We start from the raw sequence: 15,789 nt of genomic DNA on the forward strand, positions 1-15,789 counted from the left end.
AGCAGTATTTTGGGGGATCTAAAGTCTTAGCTTGTGTATGGTCCAGATATCACCGAGCACCCAAGTATAAATTAGCCTTACAACTCTCTAACGGAAAACTTAATAACTTCAGCTTAAGTTGCATACTGACCTATGATTTGGGCTGACTTAGTAATTAAAACTTTGTATGCTTTTGAAATTCTTGGCATTAATGCATTTGAAATTAGATTTTATAAAACAATAAAATAAATTATTTGGGTAGAGACAGCAGTTTGTGGGTATCTGAGCCGGAAACCCTCACGAGACAAAACTCGTCCACTAGGGCCACCTAGGGGTTTAAAGCCTTATTGCATACGGTAAATGCAATCGCGATTCCTGCGAAAGTGAGTTACTTTTTATTTTGCTTGAAGACTAGTAAAATGTAGGTTGGGGGGTGTGATAAGTGCTAAATAATGTACAAATTAATATCTTATTCATAGCACTTATCATTATTTTAATTCACATATTTTATAAATTTAACCAAAAAAATGTATTTTCTTCCTCATTTCATTTTAAATAAATTATTCAAGTTTGATTGATTTTCTTTTTATTGGTCGAGTCTAATGTATGCAGGTCGTGTTTGCAGCTGAACCCATGTCTACGTCACCCGAATCCCAGCATCTCCCCCCGGCTCAAATGATCCCAACTCAATCCCACGTAATCCCCTCGTTCGCATGTTTTTGCTTCGGAACAGAATTCCAGCTTCCAGCAACCGATCAACCCCATCCATCCGCTTCCATCCTTATCTGTGAAGAAACAGGAGAAGAGAGAGAGAGAGAGGAGTTGCAGCCTATAAAAGGCCCTGGCGTGAACCGAGAAGGCCATTCCTCCTTCCCCACCTGGGGGCATTCCCTCTTCCCCCATGGGGGGTTGATCCCATCTATCTCGAAAAGTGCCAAGTTTCCCACCGGGAGAAGCTAAGTTCCCACGGGAAGAAAGAAACAAAGAAGGGAGAGAAGATTTTTAGTTATTTTGGGAATAACTTCCCATAAGAGTTAAGAAGGAGCCGTTCTCAAGGGAATCGCAAGAGGGAGAGATGGGAGCCCGCTGCTGTGCTGCTGCTGCCGTCTCCAACTCCATGCAGGGCTGATCTTCTCACTAGGGCCGGATGCAGCCCTAATAAAGGGCCAAGGGTTTTATATTTTGATTTCTATTCTTGGAGTTGTATAAACTTTATTTTACTTCTAATGAATATTTTATTTCATCTCATATTTAATTTCTGTGATTTTAAATATGACGTTTATACAATTGTTCTTTATGATCACTAGGTAAATATAAGATAGTCCATGCTTAAGGAAGATGCAGTGTGCTACCACCTTAGATTAGGGTAGACATTTCATGCCAACTGAAGATGGATTATGCCCAAATTACTTTTGTGACTTTTTATTTAAATGCTTATTAGCACTACAAAAGAAAGGATATCTCCCGGCGCTTTTTTTGGTCTTTCCCGACGCTTCAAAGCGTCGGCGAATTTCCAGCCACGCATCACAAAGCGTGGGTCAAACGTCGGGCAAGTGGGCGTGGGTCGGGTTTAACCCGACGCGTAAAAAAAGCGTCGTCGCCCTATGCCGACGCTTTTAAGCGTCGTTCACCTTATACAAACCCGACGCTTAAAAGCGTCGGCGTACTTCAACCGACGCTTCCCACCTTATTGTGTTGGACTATGCCGACGCTTTTAAGCGTCGTTCATTTTGAACAAACCCGACGCTTAAAAGCGTCGGCGTACTTCAACCCACGCTTCCCTCCGTATTTTGTGTTATACAAACTCGACGCTTAAAAGCGTCGGCGTACTTCAACACACGCTTCCCACCGTATTTTGTGTTTGACTATGCCGACGCTTTTAGGCGTCGTTCATTTTATACAAACCCGACGCTTAAAAGCGTCGGCGTACTTCGAACCCATGCTTCATGCCGTAATTTGTTTTGGACTATGCCGACGCTTAAAAGCGTCGGCATAGTCAAACCTATGGGTTGCGAACTTCTGGTAGTTGTGAACTTGAGGTTTGCTTTCTCTGTCTCTATATTGAAGACCACCAGCATCTTCACCATCCAAGGCTGTGTCCCTTGAAAAAGACACAGGTGTCTTCTTAAGAGGCTTAACTATCACACAGCAACTCAATTTCAGACGACAATTATAAAACATCTAAATAGACAATGAACAAGGATTAACATATTATTATGCTTAAACATAAAAAAGGAGGATCTTGATTGGGTACAATTCCATCTTGGAGATTGAGTGAAAGATTCTAAATCATACAAAAATGATGCCTTAAAATACTTCTTGTTGCGAGGTTTATGATACATAAAATCTAGTGATGTCAATGCCAAAGTTTGATTACTTCTTTTAAGTTAGAAGGAACAATGCCCAGCAAGTTTTGATGGCTTCTGGAGCAAAAGATCTCCTCTGTGTTTCTCGTCTGCATCCTCGGAGCAAGGTATGAAGGTAAGATGGAAAATTTCAAAGACATTGCAGGAGCTTCAGGTATCTCGCTTGAATCATCCATTTCCCAGCTTCAGGTTATCTAATCACGGAGCATCAATTCTTTCAGTCGCACATCACAATTCTCCTTGTGAAAATTATTCTTTGAGGTCTTCAAAATATGACGCAGGAATCTCTGAGGGAGGAAGCAATGCAGATACACACTTTAACTGTTCAACAAAAAGAGTGCTCGTCAGCCCAATGAAATTGAACTTAAGGTTTTGAATCTTGCAACTACTAAGTAAAACTGATGGCAGGGTAGAAGACAGGAACCTACCCTATGCTGCTTGTACTTCTCTCTAATAGCCAACAAAGAGGATCCTTTCTTGTTCAATTGCAAATCATGTATGGCATGAATGCACTACTTTAGCTCAGACGGCCTATAATCACTGCAGTGTTGAAGTATTTTGTTCTGGAAAAATGCATCAAGAAAATTGGGCACATCCAAGAAAGACAGGCAGTATATATACTAAGAAGCCCTGTAACTGAAACCATAAACATTTGGAGTAACATGCTCTTACCCAAGGGTTGGATTTTCGATTAACAGTCAATCTTGCAACAAAAAAGAGCTGAAGCAGCAGCTACTGATGGCAAGAACTGAACACAGCCATAGTCAAGTAAGCTCAACTCTGCAAGGTATCTGCCTAAGAACTCCAGCAGAGGAGGATGCTGTAACAGAAGGTGAAAAACCACTATGAATAAATGAACCAGAAGAATTGCAACCTCCAAGGCTAACAGGGTGGGCATGCTGTATTTTCATCCAGACCAAAAAGATTTCTAGAAACAAGTGGATCAGTGGAACCATCTTTGAGTATTTCAATTTGAACAGGGTGTCCTATAATTGCTTTGCCATTCAATCTGCTCATCAGAGAAACCAGAGGAACATGCTCACCTTGATAACTTGCTTGAACCTTCAAATCCACATCAAACAGCATAGGCCTCATGTTAGCAACATGGTAAATACTGCAGTTTGGACTGAAAGTTAGAGCATTGCCAGGAGAATATGGTTTAAAAGAATACCAAGAGATCACCCTCTTCCACATACAGGTAATGGCAATAAATGTTTGATAAACAATTCCTAGCCTTCCTTAAAAAAAATTAACCCATCAACTTATGACTACTATGCCTAGTATAGTTAAGAGAACCAACAGTTCAAAGTTCAAACACCGCTACTAGTTCAGGATATGAATTAGTTCACACCGCTTGTTCCCACCCACATTCCATCAAGGAGTATTCCACACATAAGTATCAAGTGCATAGACACCAGCATAAATGAAACTAGAAAAAAATAATAGAATTTACTAAAGAATACAAATAGCAAGCAACAAAAAAATTGACATGTAGAAGTCCAGTTACCTAGTATAGTTTACTTTCATGAAGAAGATGTATTCCAGTTACCTCATCTAGATCGTGGGAGTCAAGTCGTCCAGCCGGACTGCCTGTCCTGAAACCATGTTCCTGTCAAGTCAACATAGAACATACTAATTAAAGTCCTTTCCAAGATCTATACTTATCAAAGTTCTGGCATAATCGTATTTTGGAAATTGAGGTAAGTATCAAAAAAAAAAATTAAAACAATCTAAAAACATTCATCTCAAAATCGTAAGTGCACAAACTACGATGTATCAAGAGTCGACGGCATCATCATCTCTACGAGTAGATGAAGTATCAGCAACCTACAAGAAAAAAAATACTTTAGAAACTAAAAATACAAAAGTCATCACGCTTATACAAGAATACATTATAATTATATAAAATATTCAAATATATTTAGTTATGTACCGGAGGAGCAAATCTCTGCAAAAAAGATGAAATATGGTCAAGCTGATCCTGCAAAGATTGTATCTTCAACTCTTGGCTCTGCTTCAACTCCGCCATATCAGTCATATGACTCTGCCTCATCTCCTCTATCCTTGTCTCATATGACTGCTTTATCTGTGCCATCTCTGTCTTCAAACTACAAACCTCTGCAGTGCTAGTACCTTGTCTGGCATCTTGAGTATATCGGCTCACTGCAGACAGCTGAGTGGGGGTAACTCCAATACCGTAACCCCTCACCCGACCATAACGTTCTGGGCCCATCAATTCTGCATAGACCTGAGCCTCGACGCGACTGGCCGCGTCGGATGATGATGACTCCCCGACGCGCTCTGAAATGAGATTTGTAGCTCTTTCCTATATCTCTCTCAAGAAAAAAAACAGTCACATTAATATTTTAAAAGAAGTAAAATTAATAAGAAAATTCTGAACAAATAAAAAATGAATACATACAACTATATCTCTCGACTCGTCCCGGACAAAGATGCCATCTCGGTGAGTGTGGGTCATCTTATAAAACTCTACCTCACCAGGCTCCCTTCCATGCTCTACCATCTACACATACGGAAAGTATATTGGCAAACTATATATCATGATACGTGCTATATGTTAGTAAAATTTCAAATAGTTTCAAAAGAACTTACGAATTCATTTCTACGTCTCGCATAACTCTTCGAGCCTGAAGTATGAGGAACTGCTTGAGATGCTCGTGCAGCTCTACCAATATTAGAATATGTCTGCCAAAATAAAAGCACACAGTATAATATGATTCAATATATATATTTGCAATCTATATTAATAATAAAGATAATAGAAGATATTGAAACAATATACGTGACCTGTCCTCTTTCAGAAAACCAGTAATGAACAAGCTCCCTCCACTGCTGAGGGTATACATCAGGAGGAGTCACACGAGCAACCTCCTCCTCTGTCATACCTTCGCGCTTGAAGTCCGTCTTCAATTTTGTTGCCCAGATAGACAACCCAAGAGGGGGGGTGAATTGGGTTTTTAAAATAATTTGGCTAATTAAAACTTTGTGGATGATTAATTAAAAACTATAGCAAGTTATTTAATTAAAGCCTAGTGCTGTGAGTAATGTGCGGGGAAGAAGATGAGAGACAATGCACTACAAACACAAAGTTTTATAGTGGTTCGGAGCTAACCCTTGCTCCTACGTCCACTCCCCAAGTCTCACTCGGGAATTTCACTATAACCCCCTTGGATTACAGCCGGTTGTTTTGCAAGCTCACAACCAAACTTGTTGTTTTACGAGCTCACAACGAACTCGGTCGGTTTTTCCAGGCTCACCGACTAGAACCAACCCCGATTGTTTTCCCGGGCTCACAATCAAACCCTTACACACGTTGGTTTTAACTTGGCTCACCAACCAACCTTAAACCCCTTGATTCAATCCCCCGATTGAATCAAGTAAATACAAGAGATAGAAGAAAACAGAAAATAGCTTCTCAAAAAGCAGATTTAAAACAATATAATCGTAAAGGAGTTAGAAGCCCTCAAACGCTTTTAAGCTGGTGAAGAGGTATGGCTTCTGGAACTCCGGTCTCCTCTTGAAAGAGTGGTCGACTTGAATGCAGGAGGAGGAAGCTTTGATTGTTGGGAAGAAGTTGTTGGAGCAGTAAATGCAGATCTTCCCTTTTTCGTTTAAGAGCACTTGGAGAGCTTGAAAACTTGAATGCTTGGAGTGGAATATCTGTTCTCTGCCTTGCTACAGTCCTCTGTGGCTATTTAAGCCAACCCCCACGGAAACTAGCCGTTACTCTGCTTTTTCTGGCCGTTCTGCACACTCTGCGCAGCCTGACAATATGACCGTTGGTGGGTTGGAGTCGACTCGCGCGATCAGGAGTCGACTCGGCTGTAGCAGGAGTCGACTCACGCTTTTCCGGAGTCGACTCGGCAACTGTTCCAAATTTGAATTAAAGTTGCCGTCTTGACTGGGAGTCGACTCGTCTTGACCTGGAGTCGACTCGCCAACTTCTGGAGCTGACCTGGCAATTTTGGAGTCGGCTCATCCACTGAAGTCCGTGGATCCAATTTTGAATTTTGTCCACTCGAGTCGACTCGACTGTCCTGGGAGTCGACTCGAATCTCAGAGCCCGAACTCCCGATTCTCTGTCTTTTGGCTCATCCAGTCTTGGAGTCGACTCGAACTTCCTTGGAGTCGACTCGGCTCTCAGTTTCCGAAAGTTGGTCTTCTGCCTTTTGACGTGAAGCTTGTCTCGGAGTCGACTCGAGCTGTCTGTGAGTCGACTCGAATCTCAGAGGCAGTAACATGGTCTTCTGTCTGTTGATGGTCGCTCAGTCTCAGAGTCGACTCGCGTACTGCGGGAGTCGACTCGAATCTCAGAGTCCGAAAATCGTTCTCTGACTTTTTCCTTGTGTTTCTCTTGGAGTCGACTCTTACTACCCTGGAGTCGACTCGTTGAACATTGGAGTCGACTCGCGCACTTCGGGAGTCGACTCGTTGACAGTTTCTGAGTTGAAGCTTTCTGTCCTTCTGTCTGTTCTCAGTCGGAGTCGACTCGTACTGATCTGGAGTCGACTCGAGCTCGTGCCAGTGAACTTGATACGCTTGGAGTCGACTCGTGATACTCGGGAGTCGACTCGAGTCTCAGACTTTGGTTCAGCAGACTTCTTACCTTATCCAAAATACTATGAACCAAATCTAGAGACACTTGGACAGGATTTTCACTGAAACACTCAATTGAATTCATTAGTAATCACAAGATATACTCAAATGCTTTGAGCTCATCAAAATCAAATGGGGTTTTAATCAATCACTCCACAATCTCCCCCTTTTTGATGATGACAAAACTTTGAGTATATGTAAAATGAATTGCTCATAAAACAATGAAGTAAAATCCATAAATGAATTCAAATGTCTGATAATTTAATTTATCCAAGTTTGAAAGGAGTGAAACATTAAATTTCGGAGTTAAAGCTCCCCCTTTCATTTGGAATTATATAAGCCTTCATATTATGCAATCAATTGTTTGGCTTATATGTCATTAATGATTTAGCTTGATTAAGATTCAGATTCTCCCCCTCAACATATGCATTCAACTATGTTTTGATTCTCTGAATTTCCTTTTAATGCTTTGAAGTTTTTGAACTGAATTTTATCTTTTTAAAGGAAAAATCTGTCAATTTGTTCTTGAGTAGGATTCAGCTAATCTCCGAATATCCCTTGAATAGATTCTGGAGATTACTCCATTAGGAGCCCCAAAAGAGAGATAATGAGCCTCGAGGTACCGAATCCACTTAGAACAAATTTGAGTGTGTTTTTAAGAGTTTATCTTTTTATTTATTTCCATTGATTTCTTTTACATATTTTTTCATATTTCTCCCCTTTTACACATTTTATACATATTTCTCCCCCTTTTTGTCATCATACCAAAAAGGAGGTAATCACACACAATCAATCATAAAGCAAAGCACATAATTGAAGATAAAATGTCTACTCATTGTATTGATATGAATGTGAATACATGTGAGAATACAATAAGTAAAGCAAAGCAAGACAAAACACAACTCAAACACATCTATGTCCTCCTCGAGGATGAAGCTCCCCCTCTCGAGGATGCATCTCCTCCTCTAGAGGATGTGGCACCTCCTCTCGAGGATGGTGCTCCTCCTCTCAATCGGCTCTGCTCCATGAGGAGGGTGACTGCATCTGTCACATGTCCGAGCTGCGTGATAATAGACGTGGTGGCTCTGCTATGTGTAGTGGAGAGCTCTGTCACCGACGCCTGAAGCCCAGTCACCGATGTCTGAAGTGCGTCCAGCTTGTCGATGAGTACATTCGCCAAGCGCTCGGCCCCCTCGGTGGTGGTGTGCATGTCACGACCTATCTCCTCTCGCATCTGTCGAGTGGAGCTCGTGACCTCACTCATGCTGTGGAACTGGGCCTAGACCAAACTCCAGATATTGTAGATCTCTTCCCGTACATGAGCCGTCATGTCAGTCACGGCTGTCAAGGAAGGGACCAACTGAGAAGATACGGGTGCAGGAGTGGGGGCAGGCACCGCACCTCGGAGCTCCCGAAGCAGCTCATCCCTCAGATCTCGGACGATCTCCTGCCGCAGCTCCCGGAGCTGCTCTGTATCAATACGGACCTCCATAGATGGTGGAACTGAGGACGAAGGTCCGGCAGAGGTGGTAGGAGCAGGAGGAGTGGATGGGAGGTCTGGATGGTCTGGAAGGTCTGGGTAGTCTGAATCTGGCTCAGGACTGGATGATGGTCTGGTGGTCTGAGCAGTGAGAGTGGACTTCCTAACCCAGATCCCTTCTCTCTTCCGAAACCCCATCCTGTGCATAGTCCCCGTACATAAGCGATCAGTCCATCGCAAGGCACGAGAGGGTTCCCTCTCAGGAATGGAAATCTCGTACTGCCTAAAAAGAAGAGTGAATAACATCCCGTATGGGAGTGAGAGCCTAGGTCTATCTAGGGGCTCACACATATACCTATAAATGAGCTTTGGGAAGTTGATCGGGGTGTCCTGAAGGATATAAGACATAATAGCTAAGTCCCTCTCATTCACAAAATCAAATCTCCCTGTCTTAGGAAAGATGGACCTGGACAGAATGCTCAAAAGGATTCTCACTTCAATAGGAAGTGAGCTAGCAGATACCTCATTTAGGGGGGACTGAGGTGGATGCCCTAAGACGACCGTAAGGGCCGCAACTCTATCCTCAGGGTGTGCGGGAGCCACCCCTACTAATGGAAGGTGAAGGATATGGGCAATGAGGTCCTCTGTGACACGCAACGGGACACCTACTACCGTGCCCTCGATACCTCCATCTCCCCGATGGACGGTACTGTAAAACTCTTGAACTAGGCCAGGATAGGTGGGAAGGTCCAAGGTGAGGAAGTACTCTAGGCCCTGGGCTCTAAGCCTATCGCCTATGGTGAACCCCTCCCGGGAGAGATAGTCGAAATCGACAAACCTCCCGGAGGTGACGGCCTTCCCGGCCAACGGCCTAACGAGAACCACCCTAGGCGGGGAACGATCCGGAGGTGGTTGCCTCGCGGGATCGTGCCGCGCCTTGGAGCGCCGCTCGGGACCGGCCTCGGGACGGGACCTCTTCCTAACGACGGTCTTACGAGGCATCTTGACCTAAACGGGAAGAAAAATACCTAGAGGACGGTGAAGGACCGACAGAGGAAGCTCGGGACGGACCGAAAATGACCTAGGAACGGACGGAAACTCAATGTCCGGCGAAAAATCGACGGGAAAAGGGCTTGGAGACGATCGGGGATGACCTAGGAGTCGGCGCTAGGGCTTTGTGAACAGTGGCGGCTTGAGGAAAAGTGTTTGCGAAACGACAAACCTAGGGTTAAAAAGTCGGATCCCGACTGCGAGTCGACTCCCCTGAGTCGCGAGTCGACTCGACCTCGAGTCGACTCCAGAATATGCGCGAGTCGACTCCCGACAGTGTGCGAGTCGACTCCCCCTCAGCTGCCAACTTTGCGAGTCGACTCCCGCAAATGCGCGAGTCGACTCCCCCTTAGGAGCCGGCTCTGAAACTTACTCGAGTCGTCTCTAACCTTGGCACGCACCTAAAAACCATGCCATAATCGTGCCAAATGAGGGAAAATCACCTAATTAAGGACTGATTTGATGATCACTGCATAGAAACTCTATTTTAACCTCATTCTAATCATCAAAATCAATTAATCTAGTGAAAAATCCCACTAGGATGGATCAATCACTCCTAATCCCCTTCTAAGCACACTAAACCTCTCTTCACTTAGGGGTTTTGTAAAAATGTCTGCTAATTGATTATCAGTACACACAAATTGGAGTGACACATCACCATTCAATACATGATCTCTTATGAAGTGATGTCTTATCTCAATGTGTTTAGTTCTTGAGTGTTGAATTGGATTTTTAGTGAGATTTATGGCACTTGTGTTATCACAATTAATGGGAATTTTATCTTGTTTAATGCCATAATCTTCTAATTGTTGTTTAATCCATAAGATTTGAGCACAACAACTCCCGGCTGCAACATATTCAGCTTCTGCAGTGGATAATGCAACCGAGTTTTGTTTCTTGCTAAACCATGAGATTAGGTTTTCTCCTAGAAATTGACAGGACCCGCTGGTACTTTTTCTATCAAGCTTACATCCAGCGAAGTCTGAATCTGTGTACCCTATTAAGTTTAGGCTAGATTCTTTAGAGTACCACAGCCCTATGTTCTTAGTTCCAATTAAGTATTTAAAGATTCTCTTAACTGCAGCTAGGTGTGATTCTTTAGGATTAGCCTGATATCTAGCACACATGCACACACTAAACATAATATCAGGCCTACTTGCAGTAAGATACAGTAAAGAACCTATCATACCTCTATAAAGTTTTTGATTTACAGATTTACCTGATTCATCTTGGTCTAACTTACATGATGAGCTCATGGGGGTGCTGATTGACTTGTTTCCCTCCATATCAAACTTCTTGAGCATCTCCTTGATATATTTTGCTTGATTGATGAAGATGCCTCCTTCAGATTGTTTGATTTGAAGCCCGAGGAAGTAGTTCAGCTCTCCCATCATGCTCATCTCAAACTCACTCTGCATCAAATCAGCAAATTCCTCGCAGAGGCGATTGTTAGTAGCACCGAAAATGATATCATCAACATAAATCTGTACTAATAACATATCCTTATTTTTCTTTTTCAGAAATAATGTTGTATCTACATTTCCCCTAGAGAATTCATGTTCTAATAGGAATTTACTAAGTCTCTCATACCATGCTCTAGGTGCTTGTTTTAGTCCATAAAGTGCTTTGTTCAGTTTATACACATGATTAGGGTATTGATGATTTTCAAAACCAGGAGGTTGTTCTACATACAGCTCCTCATTAATAAACCCATTTAGAAAAGCACTCTTTACATCCATTTGATATAGTTTGAAGTCCTTAGAGCATGCATATGCTAATAGAAGTCTAATTGCCTCAAGTCTAGCTACGGGAGCAAAGGTTTCATCAAAATCTATGCCTTCTTCTTGATTATAACCCTTTGCTACTAGTCTAGCCTTATTCCTTATAACAATTCCATTTTCATCTAGCTTATTTTTATATATCCATTTAGTACCTATAATTGGATATTCAGAAGGTCTCTCCACTAGATCCCAAACCTTGTTTCTAGTAAATTGATTTAGTTCTTCTTGCATTGCATTTATCCAATTTACATTATTTTCGGCTTCTTCTATATGTTTGGGCTCAAAGTGTGAAACAAAAGCTAGATGATTATTCAAATTCCTAAGGGATGCTCTAGTCCTAACCGGTTGTGATGGATCATCTAGAATTAGTTCCTTAGGATGCCCGTGAGCATACCTCCAAGCTTTAGCTAGCCCATGATCCACTATAGGCTCTTGGTTTGACGATTTTCCTTCAATCAACTTTTGATTATCATCTTGTAATCCCATCTCATCTATCTTTTCTTCAAGTATTTCAATATCATCATCAAAATTAACCTTCTTACTAGATGAGATGTCACTAGAGTCATCAAAAACAACATGTATAGATTCTTCTATAACTAGGGTTCTTTTATTAAAGATTCTATAGGCTTTACTAGTTGTAGAATAACCTAGGAATATTCCTTCATCAGATTTAGGATCAAATTTCCCTAGATTATCTTTCCCATTATTATGTACAAAACACCTACATCCAAAAACATGAAAATAGTTAACTTTTGGTTTTCTGTTTTTCCACAGTTCATAAGGTGTTTTCTTTATAATGGGTCTTAATAAAACTCTATTTAATATATGGCAAGAAGTATTAATGGCTTCTCCCCAAAAGTACTTAGGGAGGTTACTTTCACATAACATCGTTCTAGCCATTTCCTCTAGAGTTCTATTTTTCCTTTCCACAACTCCATTTTGTTGTGGTGTCCTAGGTGCAGAAAAATTATGGGTTATCCCCTTTTTACTACAAAATTCATCAAATAATTGATTTTCGAATTCGGTACCATGGTCACTTCTAATGGCTATGACTGAAGACTCTCTAGCATTTGTTACTTCCTTATGGAACTTTTTAAACATTGAAAATGCTTGGTCCTTATGTGCTAGAAACATGACCCATGTGTACCTAGAGTAATCATCTACTATGACTAGACCATATTTATTTCCACCTAGGCTTGTTGTTCTAGTTGGACTAAATAGGTCCATGTGTAATAATTCTAGAGGCCTAGAGGTAGAGACACATTTTATGGATTTAAAAGAGTTCCTAGATTGTTTGCCAAATTGACATGCTTCACATATTTTGTTCTTTTCAAATTTTAATTTTGGCAAACCTATCACGGAGTCTCTTTTAACTAATTTAGTTATTGTGTCCATGCTTGCATGACCTAACTTACGGTGCCATAACCAACTAGCATCATTATCTTTAGTTTCATTTACAACTAGACATTGGTTATGTTTTGCAAGATCTTCTAGGTCTACAACATATACATTTCCACGTCTAATCCCTTTAAAAACTAAGCTATTATCATTAGGATTTGTTATAATACATAGTGATGGTTTAAACATAACATCATATCCTTTATCACATAATTGACTGATGCTTAACAAGTTATGCTTAAGACCATCAACATATCTAACATTATCTATAAAAGTAGAAGGGGTGATTTGAACTTTACCAATACCAATGATGTGACCTTGGTTGTTGTCTCCAAACGTCACAGCACCTCCCTTCTTAGCTTCAAGGGTGAAAAATTGGTCTTTATCACCCGTCATGTGCCTTGAGCAGCCACTATCCAAATACCAGCAATTTTTGTTGACCTTGGCTGCAAGACACTCCTACACAAGCAAATCATGTCATCTTAGGTACCCAAGTTTTCTTGGGTCCTTCATGGTTAGTCAAGTTGGTTCCTTTTGGAACCCATACCCTTTTAATTTTTCTTTTAGTTTTACTTTTCCTAAAATTACATACATTTGCTTTATGGCCTACTGTACCACAACAAAAGCAGGTTATTTTCTTAGTTTTTGTTTCCCCAGCTTTAACAAAGAAGTTACTAAGAAGTTTTTGCTTATTCCTTGGTTTATATCCTAAACCGGCTTTATTAAATACTGCACGTTGACTATTTAGTATCATGTTTAATTTTTCAGAACTATAGGTAAATCTTTCAACTAAGGGTTTGTATTTGTTAAGTTCTTTAGTTAGTGTCTGATTTTCGGCTTTTAGATCATTAAGTTCTTTAGTAAGATCCTTATCTAAGATTTGTTTATATTTTTTAAGTTCTGAAAATTCCTTAGTTAGTTTTTCATTTTCTTTAGTTAAGGTGTTGGTCTTTTGAGTTAAAAGTTGGTTGCTTGTTTTAAGTTCTATATTTTCTTTGGTGATTAAATCCTTATCCTTAACTAATTTATCGTATTTATGTAGGTATGATTGATTAGTTATTTTCAGTTCTTTATTCTTAAGATTTATAGCCTTATATTCTACCATTAATTCATTAAATGCATCATAAAGTTCATCAAAAGAAAAATCAGGATGCGTGTCGGAAGTTACCTCGTTTTCGTTGGCCATGAAACAGAAATTGGCCTTCTCTTCTTGTTCATCATCTGATGAGGAGGATGATGAGTCGGAGTCCGATAGGGTAGTGACAAGTGCCTTTTTCTTCTTGTACTTACTCCCCTTCTTCAGTAAGGGGCACTCCGCTCTTATGTGACCCGGCTTCTTGCACTCGTAACAACCAATCCCCTCATTTTCCCTTTCCTTACCTTTGTCTTTGCGGTAGGAATTTGAGGGGCCTCTCCTTTGATGATAGGACTTCTTGTGGTTGATGAATTTCTTGAACTTGCGCACAAGAAGAGCCTCACCACCATCTTCCTCATCTTCTTCTTCTTCACTGCTGCTGCTGCAAGACAAGTCCTTGTTAGAAGATGTAGATTTAAGGGCTATTACCTTTTTCTTATGGGAGGACTCTTCCTCGTTGTGTTGTTTCATGGTGAGCTCGTGCGTCATGAGAGATCCAAGAAGCTCCTCAAGTGGTAGCTTGTTCAAGTCCTTGGCTTCTTGGATTGCTGTCACTTTAGCTTCCCACGACCTCGGTAGACACCGAAGGATTTTTCTGACAAGCTCACTGTTAGTATAGTTCTTGCCAAGGCTTTTTAGACCATTGACAATATCAGTAAACCTAGTGAACATGGATGTGATTGTTTCATTTGAATCCATTTTAAATAGTTCATATTTATGAACCAAGATGTTTATTTTGGATTCCTTGACTTGATTCGTGCCCTCATGGGTCACTTCAAGTCTGTCCCAAATTTCTTTTGCTGAATTACAAGTTGAAATCCTATTGAATTCATTACGGTCTAAGGCACAATAGAAGACATTCATTGCTTTAGAGTTTAATTGTGCCTTCCTCATGTCATGTTCATCCCAGTCCATTTCTAGTTTAGGTACCTTAACACCATCTACGTAAATGGATGGGATGTATGGCCCATTTACTACAATGGACCACATTTCATAGTCTTGGGCTTGGATGAATATTCTCATCCTAGCCTTCCAGTATGAGTAGTCAGATCCATTGAAGAAAGGGGGTCTTTGGGTGGACTGACCCTCAATGTGAGAAGATCCAAATGGGGTTGTCATTTTGATCTTTTAACTCTTGAGTGGAAGAGTTTTTGGCTCTGATACCACTTGTTGCCCAGATAGACAATCCAAGAGGGGGGGTGAATTGGGTTTTTAAAATAATTTGGCTAATTAAAACTTTGTGGATGATTAATTAAAAACTATAGCAAGTTATTTAATTAAAGCCTAGTGCTGTGAGTAATGTGCGGGGAAGAAGATGAGAGACAATGCACTACAAACACAAAGTTTTATAGTGGTTCGGAGCTAACCCTTGCTCCTACGTCCACTCCCCAAGTCTCACTTGGGAATTTCACTATAACCCCCTTGGATTACAGCCGGTTGTTTTGCAAGCTCACAACCAAACTTGTTGTTTTACGAGCTCACAATGAACTCGGTCGGTTTTCCCAGGCTCACCGACTAGAACCAACCCCGATTGTTTTCCCGGGCTCACAATCAAACCCTTACACACGTTGGTTTTAACTTGGCTCACCAACCAATCTTAAACCCCTTGATTCAATCCCCCGATTGAATCAAGTAAATACAAGAGATAGAAGAAAACAGAAAATAGCTTCTCAAAAAGCAGATTTAAAATAATATAATCGTAAAGGAGTTAGAAGCCCTCAAACGCTTTTAAGCTGGTGAAGAGGTATGGCTTCTGGAACTCCGGTCTCCTCTTGAAAGAGTGGTCGACTTGAATGCAGGAGGAGGAAGCTTTGATTGTTGGGAAGAAGTTGTTGGAGCAGTAAATGCAGATCTTCCCTTTTTCGTTTAAGAGCACTTGGAGAGCTTGAAAACTTGAATGCTTGGAGTGGAATATCTGTTCTCTGCCTTGCTACAGTCCTCTGTGGCTATTTAAGCCAACCCCAACAGAAACTAGCCGTTACT

At 41.2% G+C, this 15,789-nt stretch overlaps 1 protein-coding gene and 1 long non-coding RNA gene across 2 annotated transcripts; both read right to left on the reverse strand.

Moving 5' to 3' along the window:
• Nucleotides 1-2,389: 2,389 nt before the first annotated feature.
• LOC149768431 (uncharacterized) lies at nucleotides 2,390-3,482 on the reverse strand. The gene is made up of 3 exons (XR_016399611.1): nucleotides 3,389-3,482; nucleotides 3,018-3,165; nucleotides 2,390-2,908 (listed from the first exon to the last, which is right to left on the reverse strand). It is a non-coding gene; the product is annotated as an uncharacterized LOC149768431 (long non-coding RNA).
• A 629-nt stretch (nucleotides 3,483-4,111) lies between these two features.
• LOC149768432 (uncharacterized) lies at nucleotides 4,112-5,457 on the reverse strand. Its single transcript, XM_089929242.1, has 5 exons — nucleotides 5,154-5,457; nucleotides 4,959-5,051; nucleotides 4,768-4,869; nucleotides 4,279-4,671; nucleotides 4,112-4,172 (listed from the first exon to the last, which is right to left on the reverse strand). Exons 1-5 carry the CDS (start codon nucleotides 5,247-5,249, stop codon nucleotides 4,122-4,124), a joined length of 735 nt encoding a protein of 244 aa, XP_089785368.1. The 5' UTR covers nucleotides 5,250-5,457; the 3' UTR covers nucleotides 4,112-4,121.
• Between the last annotated feature and the right edge of the window lie 10,332 nt (nucleotides 5,458-15,789).

The sequence above is a fragment of the Phoenix dactylifera genome, chromosome 2, assembly GCF_051530095.1.
Source record: "Phoenix dactylifera cultivar Ajwa chromosome 2, Ajwa_hap1_PhDact_Kaust_v1.1, whole genome shotgun sequence".
NCBI classification, from domain to species: domain Eukaryota; kingdom Viridiplantae; phylum Streptophyta; class Magnoliopsida; order Arecales; family Arecaceae; genus Phoenix; species Phoenix dactylifera.

What these genes read in the sequence shown, in the direction of transcription:
- LOC149768432 (XM_089929242.1), bottom strand. Translation starts at nt 5,249, where the DNA reads ATGACAGAGGAGGAGGTTGCTCGTGTGACTCCTCCTGATGTATACCCT. An exon ending in GGTTTTCTGAAAGAGGACAG is followed by an intron (nt 5,052 to 5,153) that starts GTCACGTATATT and finishes TTATTTTGGCAG; the next exon opens with ACATATTCTAATATTGGTAG. An exon ending in ACGAGTCGAGAGATATAGTT is followed by an intron (nt 4,672 to 4,767) that starts GTATGTATTCAT and finishes AGAGAGATATAG; the next exon opens with GAAAGAGCTACAAATCTCAT.